This window comes from Mesitornis unicolor, unplaced genomic scaffold (genome assembly GCF_000695765.1).
Source record: "Mesitornis unicolor isolate BGI_N332 unplaced genomic scaffold, ASM69576v1 scaffold102, whole genome shotgun sequence".
In the NCBI taxonomy this organism is placed as follows: Eukaryota; Metazoa; Chordata; class Aves; order Mesitornithiformes; family Mesitornithidae; genus Mesitornis; species Mesitornis unicolor.
The window spans coordinates 49,798-72,624 of record NW_010169610.1 but is presented as its reverse complement, the minus strand read 5'-3'; the positions used below and the strand labels follow the sequence as shown (position 1 = coordinate 72,624).

General features: G+C 44.3%; 1 protein-coding gene across 1 annotated transcript in view; it reads left to right on the top strand.

Annotated features, from left to right (window-relative positions):
• The window catches only part of CAMK1D (calcium/calmodulin-dependent protein kinase ID), a gene marked incomplete at its 5' end in the record, with an annotated part of 36,312 nt that extends 27,096 nt beyond the window's left edge, over window positions 1–9,216 (top strand). The window contains 3 exons of the mRNA XM_010179377.1: window positions 4,204–4,291; window positions 4,856–4,994; window positions 8,770–9,216. Of these exons, the coding sequence (XP_010177679.1) occupies window positions 4,204–4,291; window positions 4,856–4,994; window positions 8,770–8,891 (349 nt within the window). The remainder of the gene's footprint in view (window positions 1–4,203; window positions 4,292–4,855; window positions 4,995–8,769) is intronic.
• Window positions 9,217–22,827: the final 13,611 nt, after the last annotated feature.

The window sequence follows — 22,827 nt, the reverse complement described above, 5'->3', positions numbered from 1 at the left end:
AGTCCTTGCTTGGTTCTTGGTGACACTCAGCTTGTTAACAGATAATGTGTTATCCTGGTTTGTTTAATTTTCTTTTTGTATACATGGTGGTGTAGGTAGAAGTAGTATCTTTTACAGGGCCCACTGGTATCATTGTTCAAAACAAGCTTCAGTGCTAACACAGTTAACTTCAAAGTTGACTGCAAAGCCAAGAAGTATTGCTCAGGGTTTGGCTAAATATGCATCAGTTTGGTCATATCTGAAACAGAAGATGGCTGTTTCTTAGGGAAAATGGAGCTGATTCCTGTAGGAGAAGGGTTTGTTGTGCAGGGGAGGGAGGAAGAAAGAAAATGCTGGGGTATTTTTGTCTTAAAAGGAAAAGCAAGATGATTTATAGCCTGTGGACTCGGAGAGTGAGGGAAAGGTGGAAGGGTGATTATAGCATGGTCTAAAACCAGTAGCTCTATTAAATTTCATGCATTATCTTCTCGGCATGGGAACTAAAGTTTGTGACTAAATACATTCAGTTTAAGTGTGATGCTGCACTTGATGCCCACCTCAGGGTGGGTTTGTGTGCCCAAAAGCTCATCTCATTTTTCAAGCTCTAACAGTTGATTGTATAAAAGATATAACTTCTACCCGCTCACATCCACCTCTCTTGTCTGTGTCCTTAAACCACCACATCTCCAGCAAAACACCAACAGCAAATGGATGTTAACATTTCTTTAGTTTTCCTAGAAGTAAAACTATACTATAAACACTATAATGCCATGAGTATTTTATAAAAGTTTGAAGATCCTCCAAGGCAAAATACAGTATAAAAGCAGACTCCTCATGTTACAGCATTGCACCATTAATGGGATAGTCCTTCAGAGGCAGTTTGGAGAACGATCCCACAGCCGGCTTTGGCAGCCAGGGCTGCGTTTTGGGCCACACCATTCGGCATACCAGCACGTGTTTAAACGGATCCTGCTGCGCTAAATCAGCCCCAGCACTGCTGTTATTTTGAGCTGATTAAAAACTCACATCTGCATGGTGCTAATGCTGCTGAAGAAACCTTAGCTGTAGGATGGTCCCCATCACTGTAGTGTCTGAAGGCTTCACAAGGTGTTTGCCCATCCCCTTGTGAAGTAAACAAGTACTATTCTGCCTATTTGGGAAACACCCAAATACTAAGATTTTTTTTTCCTTGTAAATACAAGAATTGCATGGTAAACCTAGTTAGTGGTGGGAGAAGACAATTTGTGAACTATTGGAACCAGCAGTTTCTTATTGAAACCACCATCATTTCAGAAAATGATCCCTAAACTAAAAAAATAAATTAAACCAAAAATCATAGCTGGTATTTGAGCTACACACCCAGTTAGAAGTTTTATATGTCAGAAATGCATTTGTGAGTCTTTGTGGAGACTGACAGGAAAGATCTTCTGGGAGAGCTGGCAAGGGTATCATATCCCAAGAACTTGTTCTGCCCATGTTTCCGAAATAAAATTCGACAAACGGGAAACATGATATGTGCTTATACAGCTTGTTAACAAACCTGTTCAGGAAACAAAATACTTGATCAGCTTCAAAGGAAAAATGTTCTTTGCAAATGTAAGTAAATTTTCTCTTTACAGCTTGCTCTTTTGGGTCAGTTACTGAACAGATACTTTGGTTTGTAGCTGCCCTCATATTAAGTGCTCAGTTTGGTTTTCTTCTGCATGTTTGTAGTATGACGGTCAGTGCTCCCAGCTGGCTCAGGTTGAGGACACCTGCCTACACCAAGGGGGTATCCTTGGTCAAAGCACAGTGCCCATGACATTTTGGAGTGACGGTAAGGCCTGTTTGCACCAAAAGGCTGAGTGGGTGCAAGGAAGGCATACACAAATCTTCACATGCTTCGGCACCTAAGCTAATGAGGTGTGTAGGGCAGGCCATACAACTAGAGTCTTCTCAGGCTGCTGGGCCATCTCTTCATGGAAGTGACCTGGAGGCAGTCAGTGACAGATACTCTGTGTAATGTCATTTGTGTCACGTAGATGTGGCTGTGATAAAGCTGTAGAAGCTACCTCACATGATTATTTCATGCTAGAGAAATAGAGAAAATGCACTGTGTAGTGGGTGCAAGGCCAGGTAAGCTCTGTGTCCAACTGAGAGTACATAATGCATAGGACTCATCAGGGACTGTACTGGATCTGGCGGTATTCCCTGCAAGGGGCAAAGGATGGAACAGTGAACATGATGCTTAACCAAACTTTTAGCTGCCTGCCCTCAGTGGGAAATCCAGACCAACTTGCCTTCCTGACAGTGGTAGCGATGATCTTCTTCAAAGGAAGATCTCAGTCAAACACCTCTCCTTCTCAATCAACACCACAGGGTCCCAGGAGAGGATGTCATATGCCATTTGGGAGCCATGCTTTGCTCATGGTATCAGTTCTTCTGTCTCCTTGAGATAGAAATTATGTGGCAGTGGTGGTCAGACAAGTCCCCTTCCAAGTTGGAAGTGGACTACTCTGAGTGAGAACCCTGTTCTTTCCTGCCCACAATCCTGCTGGCTCCAGTACTCTTGAATAACTCATGATACAGTAGCTCATTTGCTACAGGATGAGACTGGTGGCTCTCCACTCTTGGGAAATGGAGGGCTAGTCCATCACCTAACTCGCAACAGTAAGTATTCCTCTCATCTCACGTCTTGGGTGAGTGTTGCCAGCAGGAAAGAGGAGGCTGGTCCCAAAGAGCACTTCTTAGATGTGCCATTGACATGAAGGTAGAAAAAGCTGCATGTCCTGTGAAGAACAGGGTTAGAGTTTGGCATGACCTGGGGAAAATGAAAGGAATATCTCCAATTCGTGGGACACATAAATGGAAATAGAAGGCTGAGGTATGTAAGCAGGGTTTCATCTTTTAAGAAACACAAAGTAATGCTGCCATTCTGCTGCCTTAGTTGGAAAACAGTGAACAGTTTGGGTACCACCGTCTAAGGAAGATGTGGACTTGTTGGAGAAAGTCCAGAGAAGCTCAGTAGATCAGAGGATTAGAAAATATGAGTTATGAAGAAACAGTGAAAGAATCAGTTTGTTTAGTCTAGAGAAGAAAAGACAGAGAGAAGACATGATAACAGTCTAAATATGTGAAAGGATGCTTCAAATATAAAGGGAATAAAATATTTTCCATGTCTTCTGGGAGACAGTGGGGCACTGGAATAGATTGCCTCAGGACTCTCCATCTTTTGGAAATCTTTAAGGACATTTTAGGATATTTTAGCCAAATATCTGTCAGAATTATTGTGACAGAGCTGGAGTGCAGGGAAGGACTAGATGACTGCTGAGTCCCCCAGACCCTCTGATTATTTTATTGGAGGTCCCCAGACTGGGAGGCTCTGGGCCTGATGGATTCTTCAGTTTCTTATAATTCTATATTGCTAATGGGAGATATGGCTTCTACACTGTGGTTAAAAAATCAATTTCTGAAAACACCACATACAACTTAGGATGCAATATCTATGTTAGACAGCATTAATTACCCCAGCACATGGCCCAACACCAGTTCACTACAGTGCCTACTGTTCCAACAGATCTCATGTCTTGAGGAGTTAAATGAATCAATAAAATTCCCTTAAAATAATTGTGTTCAGTGGAGCTTTGAATGAATCTTTATCTGTTCAAGAAATTATGCAAGATCAGTTAAGTTTTTTGGTCAAGTGTTGTTCAGCTTAAGCCATTTGTGCAGCCTGTGTTGCTTTAGTGAGCGTTCACATATCTGCTTTACTGTAAATCTACATTGATCATGACGAATGGCTATGTACGTTGCAGGGTGGCAGGAAAATCTCCAGTGCAAACAGAAATCGGACAGGTTGGAGTGGCTCTGGAAGCTCCTGCATGGCTGAGGCTAAAAGTAGTCTCAGCCTGTTGATGTTAAATCTTTAGATGTAAAAGGGAAAAAAGAAGGTCGAATGTTTTCATCAAGGGTTCTAATGGTGACAGAAAGCAGCCACACACCAACACAAGAAAGCCATACCTCTTTGTAGCTGCCAGACCTACAAGCCTTATCTACGCTTGCTTTTATTACCCCAGACTTTCCACTGCTGCTGCCAGCAGAGACAGCAGTGGGAAGTTTGAGCCCTCATGTGAATGAAATCATCAGCACTGCAGGAGTAATCACACCTTGGGCCAGCCAGGGAAAGAAAGGGTTTTCAATGAAAGCAAAAGATCTCTTAAAGCTTGTCTTGTCTGTTTGTTTCAGGATTGCTGGTGATACGGCGCTCAACAAAAACATCCACGAATCGGTCAGCGCTCAGATCCGAAAGAACTTTGCAAAAAGCAAATGGAGAGTAAGTGATTTGTCCTCAAGGAGGGTGCTTAAACACATAACTCTGCTCATGTGGTGGTCATGTGGCCACCCTTTAAGCATGTTGTTAGTGATTTTGTGGCCCAAAATTTTGATCAAAATCGTTGGCCCAGTCTTAGGTTGCATGGCCTTTTATAGAGGATGCTAGCAATCAAGTGTGTAAATGTAATGAGTGTGAGAGATGGGGCTGGGGCTGCTCACACCTGTAACATCAGCAGCTGTACGCAGAGTTGGGGTGAGCACTGTGGGGGTACATGAAGCAGTGTGGAAACTGTGTGTGGGTGCAGGGAAGGATTTGTCAAAAACGACTTTCCCTGTGGGCTGCCGCATCCCAACTGAGAGTTAGAAGAAACAGCAGGGAGCAGGACTGGGGCAGAGATGTGCATGGTTTGATATTGTTTCTAGCTTAGAAACTAGAAATTGGGAAAAGGTTGGAGGATGATGGTTGCATCCACTTCTGACAACTCTGAGCAGTCAGGAGCAGAGCAGAAGTAGCCCTTCCACCTCCAATTTCTGTTTTCCTTCTTTCTTGATCCTGTTTTTCCAGCAAGCGTTTAACGCCACAGCAGTTGTGCGACACATGAGGCGGTTACACCTGGGCAGCAGCCTGGACAGCGCCAGCGCCAGCGTATCCAACACCCTCAGCCTCGCTGCGCCACTTCCCGACGCGGCCACGCGGAAAGATTGTGAGTAACCGACATCCCAGAAAAGCTCCCGCCACAGCAGCCCAGCACATTCGCGGGATCCCCATTTTCTCCTTGACCCCCAGGCTGCAGTCCTCACTGCCAGTAGGTTTGGCTTTCTGCAAGCAGGTGGTTAATGAAGGACTGAAATGAGACCAAGGCCTTCATTTTTAGCTGGCCAAAAAAATAACAGTTCAATTGGAAAATTTTGTGCACTAAAGAAAAAAAAAAAGTTTTTAGCTCGGTGCATTTTTGAGAGAAAATCACTGTTTCTTGTGGAGAAAAAGGGCTTTCGCTTGGGAAAAAGACCCAGATCCCCACAGCAAAAAAGTTTTCTATTTGGTTGAAAGCTGAAGAAGTTTACACAAACTGTTTATGTTTGAGTTTCCACTATTATGATAAGACATTTTTCTGTAGAAATTGGCTTACATTCCATTTCCATTTTCTATGGAGGAGACTGGTCCTGCCAGTCTGGCCCAGCTTCCCTCTCCCTTGGCCAAATTAAGCTCCTGTACGAAGAGGCTCATTTGTCTGAGCAGGACTCAGGCTCTGTACACCACAATGGGACTTGGCCCACTGCCTTTTTTGTTATATGCTATAACTGAGATTTTCAAGCTGCCCAATGGAGTCAGATGCTTGGGATATATATTTTTTCCAAATACCAGGGAAGGAGACATGGCAGTGAAGGGATCATTTGGAAGACAGAAATGCTTCCTTTGTGATGAAGCCTATTTAATCTCTGGCTTCTGAGCATTTCTTTTTTTCCTTTCTGCCCATCTGTAGAGATTTTTATATCATAGAATGGAGAGATGTGGTCTTTACAACCAGAGCAGATTATTCTAAGGTGCAGCACCAAGATGGAATGCTGATAGCTTATGGCATTGCAAGTCAGTGCTTACTTCACTGGGGACTGAAGTGGTCATTTCTAGACTATACCCCACACTATTGCAGAACCAAAACCATCTGCTATTGAGGATGGATTTTGGATGGTGCCACTACCTGCCTCTGCCAACCCCTTGCCACCAGCCTCTGCTCACTGATGAGGATGTGCCACCAGCTGCAGTCCCTGTGGTTCTGGATGGACGCTGTGCCATTGGCCATTATGGCCATGGCTGAGCCAGAGTAGAGCCCCTCCTCTCTGCATCTCAGGGCTGATGGGGATTTATGCCCAGTGCCCAGTTTGCAACGCCCAGAGCCAAAACCTACAACTGCTGCCGAAAAAGCATCGCTGTGCTCCTGGCACACATCTGGCACCTGTAAATGAGTGATGCAATGCTGATGGACAGCAAAGCACTTCCAACCATGCACTGGCAATGCAGAGAGATGGAAAGCCTCTTACAGGGGAGAAATGCACCTTTATTTTGTTTTCTGCCACAGTATGGCTGAGCTGGACCTCAGTTAGGTCTAGAGCATCTGGTGGCATGCTTTGCTGTTAAACTGGTGCGTGATTAATCTCCGTCCATCCATCTGATTAATCTCAAATGATGTTAATTAATAGCATTGAGTAGTCTGAATAGTAATGGAAAAACATCTGTGAACAAGAAGGTTGGGAAGAGAACAAAGTCTGTTTAAGTGCTACAGCATGCAGTAGGTCCCTGTACAGAATCTGACCATATTTTACAGTGATGGAGAAGTTAGCCAGGATATGAAGGCTAAAACCAGATATACTAAGATAGGTGATTTTTTTTTCATATGAGAAGTATGAGGCAGAAGAGTATCAGAAGGTTTTCAAGCATCCCAGGTTAAGTTCAGCTTGTCAGACAATACAGAAGAGCTTCCTTTCCTCAAAGAAACGAATTAAAGAGTTAGGAGATGCTGGAGCCCCAGAGAACCAGTAAGAAGGGCCAACAACAAATACAAGGAGTAACATTAAGAGGGAGCTGACATATCAAGTGTGCTCTATCTATATCAAATACCTCCTGTTGAGAAAAATAAGAAACCTCTGAGGCCTCTGCTGCTTTTTTCTTTCTCAGCAGTTTCCTCTGGGGACAGATTTCTTGCAAGAGAAATATCCCATGCAGCAAGTTACATGAAGCAGCTGTGCCACCATTACAAAATACAATATTGCCTAATGCTATTAATAGGCATTTAATGAGCTCTCCAAATAGTTTCAGATGCAGCGATTTCACATCATTGAAGACAATTAAATACAGCCTTTGCCTGAGAGTAGGTTATGTCAGTCTGCATCCTAATTGTGTTCTTGGTATTAGGGCAGAGCAGAGATGATGCATTAGGCTGAATTATGCTACCTGTCAGCAAAGTCTAAGTGAATCAGTCAGGATTTCTCCAGTGTATTGGCCTGATTCTCTGTGCCTGGTTTATTCTACTTAGACATGATTGGACTGCCTAGATTAATTACAGGACCTAGACCTCTGTATTTTTATGGTAATGGATAAATTGCAGCGTGAAACCAAGGTGTCAAATGTTGATGCTGCTGGGAACCGTGATGTGGCTGAGGATAGGTAAAGTCATCCCTGAGGTTGAAATGCCTTGAAACACAGAAAAGTAGGTAAAGGTCGTAACAAGCATCAAAAAGATCCCGAGTAGTCAAGGGGCCAAGCTCCAAGCCAAGAACATATTAGTATAGTTTTCATCTATCCTTTATTCACCAGGCTGGCAAAATGAACTGTATTTCTAATCACTCTGAGGCTCCACCTTGTCAGAATGAGGTGACCATGCCAAGTCCCTGTTCAGCATCTTTTCTTGCACTGGAGCTGCCTTTGCACATTGTTGCCTACCAGGCTGCCAGATTCCATGGAGGGCTGCATGTGTAGGCAGTATCTAAGGATCTCCCCTGCAGAGTCTGAGTGGCCACTGCGAGAGGGGTAGTTCATCCACAAAATGTTCTGGCAAGGATGTATTTTATTTTTCTTCATTAGGGCTTTCCATAGAAACTGCTGACATTGTGCTGGAATCACAAAATCTCGAATCTGTCATTCAGAACCCAGCCTAATTTGGGTTTTCAGGTGTTATGTTTTGGAGGGTTGTATTTTTTAAAGCTGTGATGAAGGGTTTGCTGGAAGCAGACGCTTTCTGTAAACATTTTAATTTAGCTAAACCTATTTTCATTTAAAAATGTCTGTCAGAAGTCTTTTATTAGTTCAAAAGGAACTGCCTGGGTAAATTTTGAGCCCAGATACTCAACCTATGTCAACCTACATCTCTTAGCTGGAAGTCCTGGAGACGTACCAGCAAAACCTGAAGCAACATAAGCTGTTGCTAGAATGACATCCAAGTCACACAAATTTACATTCCCCCTAGGTTTACTGGAACTCAGCAATGAATTTGACCCACTGTACTTCTTTATCAGCAGCTTTGCAAGATGTCTAGGATAATATTTTTAGTCCAGGTCTACAGTCTGTTTGTTTAGGTAGACCTCCATGATGAGAAGTTTAATCATCTTTAGCATGCCCATAAGGAAAATTGTTCTGAGCAAGTACAATGCTGGGGGGATTTTTTGAATCCCACAACTCTTTGTCTTCAGCCCCAGAAATGTGGAATCGGTCTCGTTGAACAAATACCAAAGCTGGACATTTATTCATTGCGACATGCGTATGAAACTGCCGGTGGTGGCAGTAGGTGAACAGCCATGGGCCAGGAGGGCAGAAAATGCCCCGTGGAGGTACCCAGACAACCCACCACTGCGGGAAGAGCAGGAGTTTTGTCTCCAGCTGCAATCCCCTCCACTCTGTAGTGTGCTACGAAAGAAGCTCAGCTTTGCCCACATTCCCGCCTCCAAAAATAACATTTCTAACTCTGTTTCTGGCTTTCCTTTTAGGTATGTCTCCATCCACTCTCTGTAGTTTTGTTTCATCTGCTTCTTCAGGCGTTTCTGCAGTAGGAGGGGACCGGAGACCCAGACCCACCACAGTGACCACAGTGCACACAGGGAGCAAGTGAGAGCCAGGGCGGCGAGGAGCGGGCAGGCGGCTGGGCTGGCAGGGTTCCTCTGCACGATCCCACCCTGCGCTGCACGCTCAGTGAAGGACTAGAAGAAAGAAGATTTTTTATGGCCATATTTTATACTGCAATTCTGAAATGTTTCATTTATCACAAACTGCAATGACTCCAGGGGGAACGGATCTAACAGTCTCTGGTGCTGTACATATATATACATATATATAAATATATATATATATGTGAGTCTAGCAATGTTCTAACTAATGAACACTCATTCTTTTCCCCAGTGATTTACTCTTTTCTCAGTGTAGGTAACAGTGTATGTTGTATTTTTTTCCATTAACTATGAACATCTCAACTGGATTATTTAAATAGAGATACTTTTCTGAGCATTATTTTTTTTTCTTTTAAAAAGCACTTCCAGTAATGTTCCTTCTTCCAGTTTTCTGAGGAATAGGCTATTTCTGTAGGTAGGAATTGATGTTAACTTTGCAACATGGGAGGATTTCAATGGCATGCCATTTCTTGCTCCTTCAATTGGACTGCAAGTGTGTCTGGCTTTAGCAAAGCTGTTACTGCTCAGATTAAGAAACTGCTGCTTCCTCTCCCCTCTTCCTCCTTGAAAGCAATGGTGAGAGTTAGATTGCCACCAGCTGGGAGTCAGCTTATCTGTGGCCTCATGCCTCCAGTGCTGAGGATCTGCAGCACCCTTGTTTCAGACGAGAGGCAGGTACATGGGGCCAGTCAGGAGCCTACCAGAGCTGAGCAAACAAAATGGCAGAGCACAGTCTCATGCTGCAGCTCTTATCTCCTTCAGGTCACTGTGTGTTAGGGCAGAGTAAAAGAAAAAGGAAGATGTGGGGCTGGGAGTTGCAGTTGTCCTCTGTCACAGACTCACTGGGCTGCCCTCAAGCAAGACATTTAATTCACCAGCCTCCTCATAGCCTGGTCTCTGGTGCAGGATGCATCCAGCCTGAGGGCTCCATGCCAGAGGTGCTGAGTACCTGCAGCTTCTTGGGTCTTTGCCTGGTGTTGCTGATGCTCAGCACCTCCCAGAGTGGCCAAAACCAAGTACTGAAAACCAAATAGAAAAGTTTGGACCTTAATTTCTGCATGCCTGGGTTTCACCCCAGGGGAGAGGGGTGATGCTTGCACCCCTCTGTGAAGCACTGACAGGTTCTTGGGTGCAAAGTGCAGGATCTGGTGTAGCGTTGCTCCATCATGCTCAGCTCCACCTAAGGAGCACTGAGATGGGAAAGCAGGGCCTTGCCAAAAGGCACAAGCGCACACAGGGGCAGTGGTGGCACTTTTTCCCTTCCCCTCCTCCCCAGAACCTCATATACAAAAGCAAACTCAATTTCCCATTTTTTATATTACTAAGTACATGCACTTCCTAGGCTCCATGTGCTGGTGTGTTGTTTAGGAACAGCTGCCATGACTGTTGTGTAGCCATGCATCAAAGCAGCTTGAAAAATAGAGGTGAGAAAATGTGCCTGGATTTTCCAAAGGGCTCCAGGTTACTTCTGCGCCATTCCCAGCTGTGATTTTCCTTGAAGAAGGAGAGAAGAGAGTTGGGCAGCAGAGGCAGGCACCCTTCCCCAGCCACTGTGAGCATCTCGCGCCCCAGACAGGTCCAACCCCAGCCAGAGGCACAAGACATTCCCTCCAGTGTGTTCAGTTGCCATGCTTGGCTCATTTATCCTGCACGAGAAATTGTGAAAGCCAGTCACAGACATGGCTGAATGTATCAGGCAATAACGACCGTGCTGGGAAAAGCCGTAAGATATATACTTTTCATTGAGACTTCAAAACCTTGCTTCAACTTTAGTCAGTTGGCTTCAGAGCCAGGATTTCATCCATCATATTTTGAGCACTAAAAGTTGAAAAAGCAGTTGGCAGTAAGCACCGACTCTGTGAAATAGCCTTTCTTTTGGTGACACTTAAAGCTGTTGCACCCAGTAGATCTTTAGTTTCCCCACCATAAGCTGCTTCCCATTTTTGAAGGGTTGTGGCACATCTGAGTGAACTCCTGTGAGCCCCCAGTGCTCCCCACCATCTTGCAGCTGGCACAGATACTCACACAGAAAACCTTCAACTTCAGATTCTCATTTTAGGAAAGATGCCAGACACTGGTCTTACGGGGATTGGTAGCAAAACTCCACATAATTTCCCCAGTGAGGACTTCTGACCAAGATTTGGGCAGACTGAAGGGCAGGGGATCTCCTTGCTGCAAGTCACGCTCCTGTCCCTGTCCCCAGGCCACTGCCACCATATACTCCTGCCCTATTGTCAAAGAGTAGGAGGAGCTTTATCAGCATTTACCCTTGGGGGTCTCTATGTTTGCTGCAAAGGTAGCTTAACTTGAGTATAATACAATTTAAACTAAGGCTGCTTTATTTTGCCAGCCAGAGTAAGGAAGCTTTACTTTAGGAGGGACTTCCAAGAAATTCAAGTTCCTTCAAACCCATAGAAGCTCAACTGACCTATTCTGCTCTAGTTGCATGGATGTTAGTAGGTGGTCCCCCAGTTTGGAGTCAGTGGAGGTCCCCCCATTTACACACGTGCAACCAAAAGCAGGATTCGGTTAGGGAATATTTTTGTCTTTGTGCAGTTGTTTCAAAGATTAGGCCTCAAGTGTTCCCTCCTTGTGTTCTCTTCTGAAACCTGAGGTCTGGTTTGAGCTTGATTCAGTTGCTGAGGCCACTGAATCGAAACACAGCATCCAAACGTATCTTGCAGAAAAAAAAAAAAGAAAAGCAAATGAATTTCCATCTGCCAAAGAAAGAGCAGTGACAGGAGCAAAGGCAGACCTGCTGTCCTGCAGCTGGGGGTGGTTCCCATATGCTGGCTGCCCCTCTTTGCTGGATGCTTTCTGTGTTTTCCGTTGGGAGGGGTGTTCTTTCCTTCCACACTTGGAGTTAGGGTGATTTGTTTTCCTTCCTGCAAGTAATACTCTGCCATAGTTGTGTAATTTATCATCATTCTCTTTGGCTTGCTATCAACTGCTGGGATCTTAAGACAAGAAACAGAAGCAGTTAAAAGCAAAATTGTTTTTTTCTGCTACAATTTTGGGTGGTGGGAAGTTCTTCTTTTGTATCAGTGAAACACAGCTGGAGACTGAACTGGGTTTCACCAAATGCTTAGAGATCTCTTCTGTCATTGAGTCCTGAAGTGTCTCTTGGTTAAAATTTCTGTTTAAATCTGGGTAAATCTGTTAACCAGGATGACTTAGCAGCATCCAGGTCAGATTTTTTGGGGAAGCTGGAGGCATTTGCCCCTTGGCACCACATCCTGGTACAGGAAACACTCCTGCATCACTCGCTGGGGATGCTCCAGCGCTGTTGTGTGTCCTTCCCGTGCCCCAATCCACCTCTGCTCAGCCACTCTCACAAATGAACCCAAAGACAGAGTAAATAATGTGTGCATGTGAGGAAAGGACAAATAGCCCAAAAGTAGAAGGAACAGGTAGAAAAATCCCTATGGGCTCTTTCCCAAAGGACTGTCCTACTAAACAATGTGCGATTTGCTCCTCACATGAGGACTTCAGCCTGGACTCACCCTTTTCTGCTTTACTTTACTGGCACTGATGTATTTTTTTTCCTTTGTAACTTGTTTTCTTCAGCTCCTTCCCCTTCTTTTTTCTTTGCTTGCAGCTTTGATTGTTGATTTTTACCTCCAGAGTCACAGAGGCCATCTCTGATGCCAACAGCAGTGCTTTTGCTGGGAAAACAAAACAAAACAAAAATAATCCAGAAAACCTCCAGCTGGCCCCTTAGCCTGCAGAAGAAGTTGTGAAGACAGGCTGCCCATGCACTCTGCGAGCTGAAAGTCAGTATTGCAGTGGCAGGGGCTTCCGCTGCTGATTTTGCATGTGACTTCATTCCCAGTGCATCCTACCTTCCTACTGGATCACCCTTTCTGCAGTACACAGTGGATACTGGCCCTGCGGCACAGCTAGTGGGGAAGTAGGAGTATGGGGAAACCTGGCAGTGATGCTTTCTTGGGACCGTGTTATTCTGCTGGTGATGTCTCTTCTGTCCTGGTTGCTATTTTTCAGGTGCCATTAGAGTAGTGGGTGCAGAAAAAAAAATTATTTTACTTATGCCTTGTATGTCTGTTATGGTTGTGGTGCTGAAATAAAACGAAGCAATGACAGAGGTTTGTTCCTGATATGAGTCAAACCACAAAAAGGGGTGTCATTTCACCAGTGGACATCTCTGTGTAGTTCAGCAGTAGGCATTAGATAGGGGTTTCTGCTGTGCATGTGTCCTGTGTATCTCCATGGCTATTGACAGTATTTTTTCCTATGACCAGTTCTCCTTCTTCTGGGCTCCTTGCCCAGCCCTGAGGGACTTCAAGGCTTGTCCAAAGCTTTTTCCAGCCCCAGGAGCCAACACAGCCCCTGAGCTCTGACTTTCCTCCCCAAACCTTCTGCAGACCAGAACATGGACATCTAGGGTGCTCAAGGAATGTAGTGGCAGCGGATCCCAAGGTGGCCCCTTCTTTAAGTGTGACTACTTTTAGGGAAACAAACCCCCAGGGAAAGCCAGTTAGCTTTTAGCCATTGGGGGGCAGGGACAGTGTTGTCCTTTGATGTGGACTTGGCGTTAACTAGATATAGGGAAACCTGTGCTATTATTTTCCCCTACGATAACAGCTTCAGACCAGAGCAGCACTAGATGAGCACTACATAAAAACACCAAATTGATTTTGCCAACAAGTTCGTGCAAACTGTAGCTTGTTGCTTTTGCTCCTTCCAAAGAGTCAGGTGTTTCATCTACTGGAAAAAAATAAGTTTCAAGACTGAGCCTCGAGATACAGAAGTATCCTTTCAGTGTATGGAAATTTCCATTTAACGGGATCACTTACTTTCTTGCTCCCATGTGTATTTTTCTGTCTGAATTGGGGCCTGAATGCATCCCAGAAATTATTCATGGGAAGGGAGTTTTGCCTTTGTTATCATGCTTATTTGCACCAGAAACTCTATGCTGAGAATTACCAGAAACACAATGCTAGGAGTTACACTTATCCAAGCAAAAAGTGGAAACGCACCTAGAGACTACAGTATCCGAGGAAAACAGGATCAAAACCAAGGTGTGGAGGATTTAGGTGAGAAATCACTGTGAGCAATGACTGAGTAAGGAAATGGCAACTCACTCACAAACATTGCATGAGCAGTTTCCCCTGGTAAATCCCAGATTTCTTGCCCAGCAGCAAGTTTCACACAGTCCCTTTCATTTTTCTTCACATCCCTGCAGCTGGGTCCTGCCTTCCCATCCTATCTGCTGGGGTGATCCTGTCTCTGTTACAGATGTGTGTGTGCGTGTGTGCCTGTGCGTGCGCGTGTTGTGGCCCCAGGGATCACAGATCCCACCAGTGGGAGACCAGGAGTTGGTTCAGGTTTTTTGGTCCAACTTTGGGTCAAAGCTGTGTAAATAGTGTTTGTAATGGAGGATAAAGGCTCTTTATCCCAGACTCTGATTTTCAAGACCCCTTCCCCATCACGAACCGTGCCACCGATCTGTCCAGGTAGTGATTTTTTTCCTCCTCTTCATAAATTATAAGGTCAGAAGAGCAGCTCTGACATTTGTTTTCGTACTCCAGACTGGAATCAGGGCATGTACACTTGCAAGTGTTGTGAAATAAACACTGCTGAACTAATGATGACATCAAATGTCCAATAAATGCATGATACTGCACTGCATGTATTAAACTGCTGTTCACTGTTTCTGTATTTCCCAGGCCTTTTCTTTATTCACATTCAACCCACCCTTTTCTTCTAGGGGTTTACTTCTATGTTTTGCTTTTAACTGACTCAATGTATCTGTAACTTGAAATCCATCGTTAAGTTTAAGTAAATGCAAAAGCTGATGTTTTGTAAACGAGATACTGCAAACCCTGGTAATGTATTTTGTCTTTCTGTTGAATGCTCTGCAGCATGTATGAGAAGAGTCACCATCCAGAGCAGCTTAAAACTATGCAGCAGTCATGTACACATGTCCAGAAACAGGCAGTCCTGGAGGGGAGGGTCCCTTTTTAAACACAGTGCTTAAAAATTTGATCCGCATCAAAAATTCCTTCCCGGGGTTGCTAACACTCAGGACTACCAAGCAGCATGTCGGTGTGTCTCTTTGGTTTTGTTTGTTTGGTGTTTTTTTCATTTGGTTCATTTTTCTTAGTCAAAACTTAAACTGGTTCACTCAAATCTTCCTGCAAGATATTTCTTTCTCACCTGTTACAGAATGAACTACATTTTGGGGACCAAGATGCTGTGATTATTTGCCTGCACAAAACAGGGCAGAGAGCTGAGCTAATTATCCCATCCTTTCCAAAGCATCACCACCTAGCATTTCATCCTTGAACCACCATGTAGTACCACCATTTATCTGCAGATGAGTTTGGTGGGGTACTTTTCCACTTGGAAATCATGCCCTTGCCTTCTCTTCCCTTAATCATTGACCCATTTTCATTTGTGCTGATCTTTCTAAGGGAGGGCAGGGTACAGGATGGCATCATGGTACTTTTCATACCTCCAGCCCAATCCTGTTGTGGGCATTGGCAGATCAATGGTCCCAGCTCCCAAGCAGTTGCTGTGTTAGTGTGGAAGATGCTCAAGTTCTCAGTACTCCAAACAGAGCCATCTGAGTGGGAAATTGCTCTGGGCTCCTGACAAGGTCATGCCAAGCAGCAGGGCTGGAGTGAAAGCACCATGGTGGTGGCATAGAGAGCAAGTATCCATCCTTGGAAATCATGCAAGGGACTGCTCCATGGTGGCTGACAGCACCACGAAGTTTTGAACCCACCTTGAAGGCTGGTGCTCAGCCAGGATGCTGTGCCATTGCTGAAGAGCTACATGGCAGCATAAAAGGTCATTATTAATAGTGGTTGTAAATCAGCCTGAGTTCAGATGCGTGAGGCAGCACATGGTGTAAGGCTCCACGAGGAGGTGGATGTGCTCTGTGGTGGGTGGGAGCTCCTAGGGGGTGCTCAGGGTAGATCCGAGCTTTTCCATCTCTCATCTGCATCCCCTGAGCCCCGCATGGCATCACACATGCTATGATTTACCAGCTCAAGCTGTAGCATGACTCCCCAAAGTGAAAAGCATGAAAGGTTGTAGCTCAGTGGGAGATATGGCATGACTCATGTTTCTGGTCAACACAATGCCAGCATCTTGTGCATTGGCCTCTAGTTGATAAACAGTGTTTTGGTCAGTTTGGGCCTTTTTTTAGATAAATATTTCATTTGGGTCAGCAGACAATGAAAAAAAAAGCCCAGCCTGTCCAGACTTGTGGCTCCCCAAATATCTCCAACTGCAAAACATCTCTCAGTTGACTTCTAATGAAAATGCAAGCATGTTTTCTACAAAGGCTTAAATCTTAATCAAGGAATGTCAGTGTGCCTAATATTGCAGGTCTTGTGATTGATACAAGTTCATAACAGCATCCGTGTCCAAACAGAAGGGAGAATGTGTATTTACTCCATGCATGTATTAAGGCATTGCAAAAGTTTTATCTGCATAATGAGTTTGCAATACTGCAAATTGTTAATGGGGCTACGTCGCAAGTGGTTCTCTGCCTTGACAATCATGTATACATATCGAGATTTCTATCATAATGACAATTTAAAGGGATGACTAATTGTTTTCCTCCAATAAATCCAATTAAATCAACCTGATGTGAAGTCTGGTGCTTTTGCATGCATGAGTCTCCACCCATGTTCAAGAAAGGTAGTGAATAATTTCTGTGGCTGATTCACTGCTCCCTTGTGTTTTATGCATCGATGTCCCTTCAGGTCCCAAAGGAGGATAGTGATATTTTTTTTCCTCCCAAATTCACTCGACAGGGAAAGGAATAAAAAGGATGATTTGTCCTTCAGGTGTTTCCCAAAGCTGCTATTGGAAGTGCTGGTGACTGGCAACATCAGGAGGCACGGATGTCTCCTGGGGACTGAGAATATCTGTGTGGGGCTGGGTAGAGGAGATGCAGCTGTTGGAGACTGCTGCCTCTTTGAGCTGGTCGTGGTGATTTATACAGCCTGTGATGGGGATCATGACAGGAGACGGGATTTTTGCTAGTGTTACCAAATCTCTTTGCAGTCAGCAGTGGCCTCCAAAGGCTGTTGAGCGAGCTCCGTCATTGGCTTCCTTTTCCTCCAGACTGTGTAATGACTTGCTTTTATTTTTCCTTTATTCTTACTTTTTCCCGCATTTATTTTTGCTTTTCTGGCTTTCACTCACTGGTGCACAAAAATTCCTCCCCTTTTAAAAAAAGCTGGCAAAATCACTACACCAAGACAAGCATTGTGGGGCACCCATCAGGAAGGTGGGCTCACACTTAAAGCTGAAGCCACGTGGTTTTAGATATCTGGTTCAATAACACCTGAAATGAATGGCAGTGATAACGGTCAACTCACAGCAACAAAAAGAGAAAGGCAAATTACTTCAATAGCTTTTATATTGTGAGTGAAGAAAGAACCACCAGAACCAATCTAATTTCTATTTCAAAGCTGTGGCCATAGAACTAGGATTAGATGCTGGACCGTACCAGGTGAGACAAGGTGACCTCACATTTGTGCTCTGGAAAAGCATATCCATGGAAAGGTACATCTTTGGAAAAGCACATCTATGTACAAAAATGGTGTCAGGGAGTGGGACAGAGGTGGAGGGTGGCACTGAGGCATACACGTGTGATTTGCAGTGTCAGTATTTACTTGATCTTTGTGCATTTTCTTCACTGTTACAGGCTCAGCAACAAATTCGTGGCTGTTTGAAACAAATGAGATAAAACATCAGTAAAGCAAAGCAAAAAGGACAAAACCAAGATGCGGCTGTAGAAAATATTATGCTTGCAACCCTGCCAAGATCCACAGCCATGTTTACACTGGAGGGAAGGGAACTGTCCTTACTTTGAAGGCTTTCTGAGTGTTGGTATACACTGAGGGTCTGGCTTATGCCATACATCAACCTTTCTTCATGCTGTACCAAGCCCATTTCTCAGCTCCTCAGGTCTTCAGTACTGTCCCTCAGCAGAACCATGGCTCTGATGGGCATTGCTAGGCTATGGACAGCTCTTCTTTTGCTGTCAAGAGGAGTTTTTCATGAGTGAAATCTGTTGAAGTAGAACTTGTGTAAGTGCTCAACTTCAAAGACCATGCAACCTGAACAAGGATAGAATCCCATCGTGGTCCAGGGCCCTCATGGCCAGGTGATGATGTCCTACCCTTTCTCTGATCATTCCTTAAGGCCAAACGTACGTCCCAGCTTGTCTGTGCATCCACAAAACCGTGTTTTCAGGTATGGACTTCTGAGTATCCCTTTGGGAACTCCATGAGAAGAAAACATCTAGGTCCTTGTTTTCGTGGGGCCTCTTAACAATGCTGAATTACTGTGATAATAATTATTTTTTATAACTGGGGGGGGGTAGGGAAAAAGGACCATCTGGATCAGCTGCAAGTATTCAATTGAGTATTTCCAGATTGTCTGGCATTTAGGTTTTCTGAATTACATTGACATAAAGTCCTGACTTCCAAACTTTGTTTATTTATCCTGAATTCAATGCTTATTTTCTTTTTTTATTCTTTGGGGTTTTTTATTTTTATAATTACAATATTCTCATGCAGTTACAGTCAATTAATGGTCCATTTACCTTCTTCATAAAATTGTTTTGTTTAGGGAAATGAATAATAGCATGGCTGAGAGGCAATTTGTTGTTCCCATCGAACTCACGAGCTTTGTGCTTTCTTTGGCGCCATATAGGCTCTTATATGTTTTTCATTATTTAGGGTAGAAACAAGAGCTGTGTTCACACCCCTGCCTCAGCTTGCAGTCTAGCAGTGACCAGAAATACATAATAAACCTCAAACAAATACTTCTTTTTGTTGGAGGCAAGCTGAGCAGGTACTCTCCATACTGAGGAGTCACGTATCACATTTATAGCAGAGCTACTTCAAGTTTGCATTTGCCCAAGGTAGCATCTGAAATGTAACTTTCCCTCCCAGTCTCTGGTCCACCACAGCTCAATGTAGCACCCAAGTGGATCAGATCCCTGACCCACCACAGGAAAATACTGTGCCAGCAAAGTTACAGTTGTGGTGAACCCACACTGACCTTCAATGGGAGTTCATAGATAAACTCTTGTTCTCAACAGGTAGAAGACAGGTACATGATGGACACACACTGGAGTTGTAATGTATGTAATACAATACAATGTCATTTATTACTGTAATATATTATTCTACATTATACTGTGTTATATTATTATGTCTGCCAGACTAAAGCAGAGAGACAGCATGGCATAAACTGAAGGTTTGGGACTAGGCTACTATGTCTTTTCTGTAGTCAAAATATAGGATTTATTGTGTATTTGAAGTGTGGAAACAAAGAGGGCAAGGTTTCAGGAACCTTTTGGTCACAATATCTAGAGGGATTTCAGTTATGATCAGCCTAGGGCTGAATTCTTAAGACAGTGTTTAAATTCACTGCCACGAAACATCTCAACACCAGAGTTCATTGCTGAGTCAGCTGGCAATCATCTTGGATGCTCATGTTGAAGGACTACCAATCCCTCTTCCATCCCTAGGTATTTGTAGTACTGATATGCTAATTTCTGGTTTGCTGAATGGTTGAGGTTGGTAGGGACCTCTTGGAGCTCAGCTGGTCCAAAACCCTTGCTCAACAAGCAGAGTCACCTAGAGCAGGTTTCCCAGTACTGTGTCCAGATGGCTTTTGAATATCTGCAAGGATGGAGACACCACAACCTCTATGGACTTTACCAGTCCAGGGTAACAGAGTGCAGCACTGACTGAGCCTTCAGTAACAAGTCCAAATAATGTACAAGTTCGTTAAAGATCCCTACAAGTTAGTTAAAGATCCCAAGGAACAGAAGAGAAATTAAGATCTTGCTTTCAACCTTCACTCTCCATTTTGCTGCTTCTTTTCCATGTAGATGTTGAGCATCTGTGCAAGTATGCGTTGATAAGGTTGATACTCTAAATGCTTTCTTGGAGCACAACTTGCCATGATGCTGGCTAGAGGATCATTTGAGATAGAAAAGTCATATGCAGCGTGCCACATGCTTGAGTTTACCAGTGGTTCCCAATAAATCTATGAACAGAACCAACTGTTCAGCAGTTCCTCTGGAAGAAAAGCAAAGCCCTTCAAGAAAGAGCCTACAGCAGCAGTTAAGAAGAATTTGTTAGCAGGATACCTGGGGGCTTCACTTGTCTGTGCAAAGGAGGTGGTGGCAGACCATTAAGATGATTTATCTCTGAATGAGGCTGAACAGATGGACAGGGTCCTGACACCTGTGCCTGGAAGTCACCGTGCCCAGGGCCACACATGGCTTCTGCATGGTCTGGGAGGGCTGTTTGGTGGGCACCTAGGCAGCGCTCCCCAGCAGGCTGATGGATCTGTACCAGACTGTGCCCATCACCACTAAGTTGGTTGTAATAAGAAGAGCTGGAGTCCTTGACTGGAAAGCATTTCATTCTTTAAATTCTCCTATGGCAATGTTAATACAATAATTCTGTTTAGCATCAGCCTCATAACTTGTTTTGATTATCTATGGCCTTACAGTGGTGATTTAAACCTACTGATTTATTGATTCAGTCTTAATTGGGTCCTGAACTGGGTCATTGCATCATTCTATCTTTAATTGCTTTAATGAAAGTCTAGCAAATTAGGCTGGTAATATGATTGCTTAGAGGGATTTTTGCCTGTTCATGCTTTTTAATGAAATCCGTAAAAAGTGAAAAAAGGAATGAGCTTATCTTACTGAATTGCCACTTGTATCTGAGTGAAGCCTGAGTGAAACTGAGAAAATCAATCTGCAGTGCCCTTGGCTCTTCTTCCAAATATGTGTCCTCAGAAAGAGAAAACTTAGCATATCAGCAAACATCCCCACAGAAGAGGGATGAATGAAAGAAAATAGTAAAATGTGAAGGTAAAACCTGGTTTAAACTTTCCACTTTTCAGACTTCCTTTGATTTTACATGCAAGTCATTTAGGAGAAGACCTAAAGACCTACTTAGATCCCAAAAGAGAACTTCAGCCCCATGGCTAGAGCACACCCTGAGAATCCTTCCTGTTCTGAGAGCTCAAACTTCTGTGGGTTTTAAGGTCTTTCGTCATGTCCTAAGAAGTTTGTCTTGTTCCCCTTGTCTTTCCTGGCAGCTTGGTGCCCAGATGAACATTTGAGGCAGGGTACTCAGCAGCACCTGTAAGAAGGAAAATTTTCACTCTACTGCCTGTGCTGACATCCGTGAGAAGCAGCCTTGGCCATGGTGGCTGCCCTCCATCAGCACTGGGAACTGCCCATTACCCGCACAGGTTCTTGCCACCTCTTCCCCGATGGATTTCCAGCTCAGCTGCTGCCTCTGCAATGCATTTTCTACCCACTGGGCTAATGAGCTCTGTGCTGCCAAAGCTGCCTGTAACTTCTCACAGTCTAATGTCCCCTTCACAGAATCACAGAATCACATAACGTTAGGGATTGGAAGGGACCTCAAAAGCTCATCCAGTCCAATCCCCCTGCCGGAGCAGGAACACCCAGATGAGGTTGCACAGGAAGGCGTCCAGGAGGGTTTTGAATGTCTCCAGAGAAGGAGACTCCACAACCTCTCTGGGCAGCCTGGTCCAGTGCTCTGTCACCCTCACTGAGAAGAAGTTTCTTCTCAAATTGAAGTGGAACCTCCTGTGTTCCAGCTTGTACCCATTACCCCTTGTCCTATCATTGTTTGTCACTGAGAAGAGCCTGGCTCCATCCTCGTGACACTCACCCTTTAAATATTTATAAACATGAATGAGGTCTCCCCTCAGTCTCCTCTTCTGCAAACTAAAGAGACCCAGCTCCCTCAGCCGCTCCTCATAAGGGAGATGCTCCACTCCCTTGATCATCTTTGTAGCCCTACGCTGGACTCTCTCCAGCAGTTCCCTGTCCTTCTTGAACTGAGGGGCCCAGAACTGAACACAATATTCCAGATGCGGTCTTGTTTTATGGCTGGAAATATGCTACATCCTCCCACTCCTTGCTCATCAGTGAAGACCATACATCGCATCTTACTTGATGCTGGCTCCTGCTGCAGAGAAAATATCATCACTTATCAGCAGTGCAATGCCCCCCACCAGCCCTGCTCGCACACCCTGAAGCCTATTTCTATAAAGAATCTGCTTCAAAGACAAAGTTGTGAAACCAAAGAAAATCTGCAGTCAATTAAAAAACTATGAGAATTAAGCACACAGCAGATGAGGAATACAAAGTTCAGATCAGCTTGATCCCCAGCATGGCAATGCATTTTATTTTATCCCTTTAGCAGAACCAGGATTTTGGTCTCTGCATGGGCTGTAACATCGTGGCTGGAAAGCCTCCGTTGTCTTTAATTAATACAGTGTGATTATATTTTCCTTTCTACAGCCTGTTTAGATCCTGTGTCAGTGCACAGAACCAGGTACCTGTCACAGGTGCTTGAAGGGCAGCACTAACCTCGCTCCATTGACAGGGCCAGATCTGGTACTCCAATAGCTTGTCCCTGGGCTACATCTGAACTCACAATGTGCATTTTAGGACAGTTGCAGCTAATACAAAAAAGCCTCCTACAAAGCCAGACCCTCCAGATCAGAAAGATATAAGATATGTTATATTTGCAAAGCCAACAAAACATGAAGTGGACAAGGTCTGTGTCTACTGCAGGATGGTTTCATATTTACTACCTTTGTCTGGTAGATTTCATGCCTTGCTGAATGTTATCTGGGAGCTGTGTAAACAAATGAGGAAAGGATAGACTCGCTTTTTCTCCCTGACTGCAGTAGTTGAAATGATGGCTGACCTCTTGTAGCAAACAGCATCTGTGCTGGCTGAATCTGGGGAGGGACCTGGGTGTTGTATGATTGATACATAGCTGCACGGATGGACTTGCATGGTTGCAATCTCAAGGATGGGGC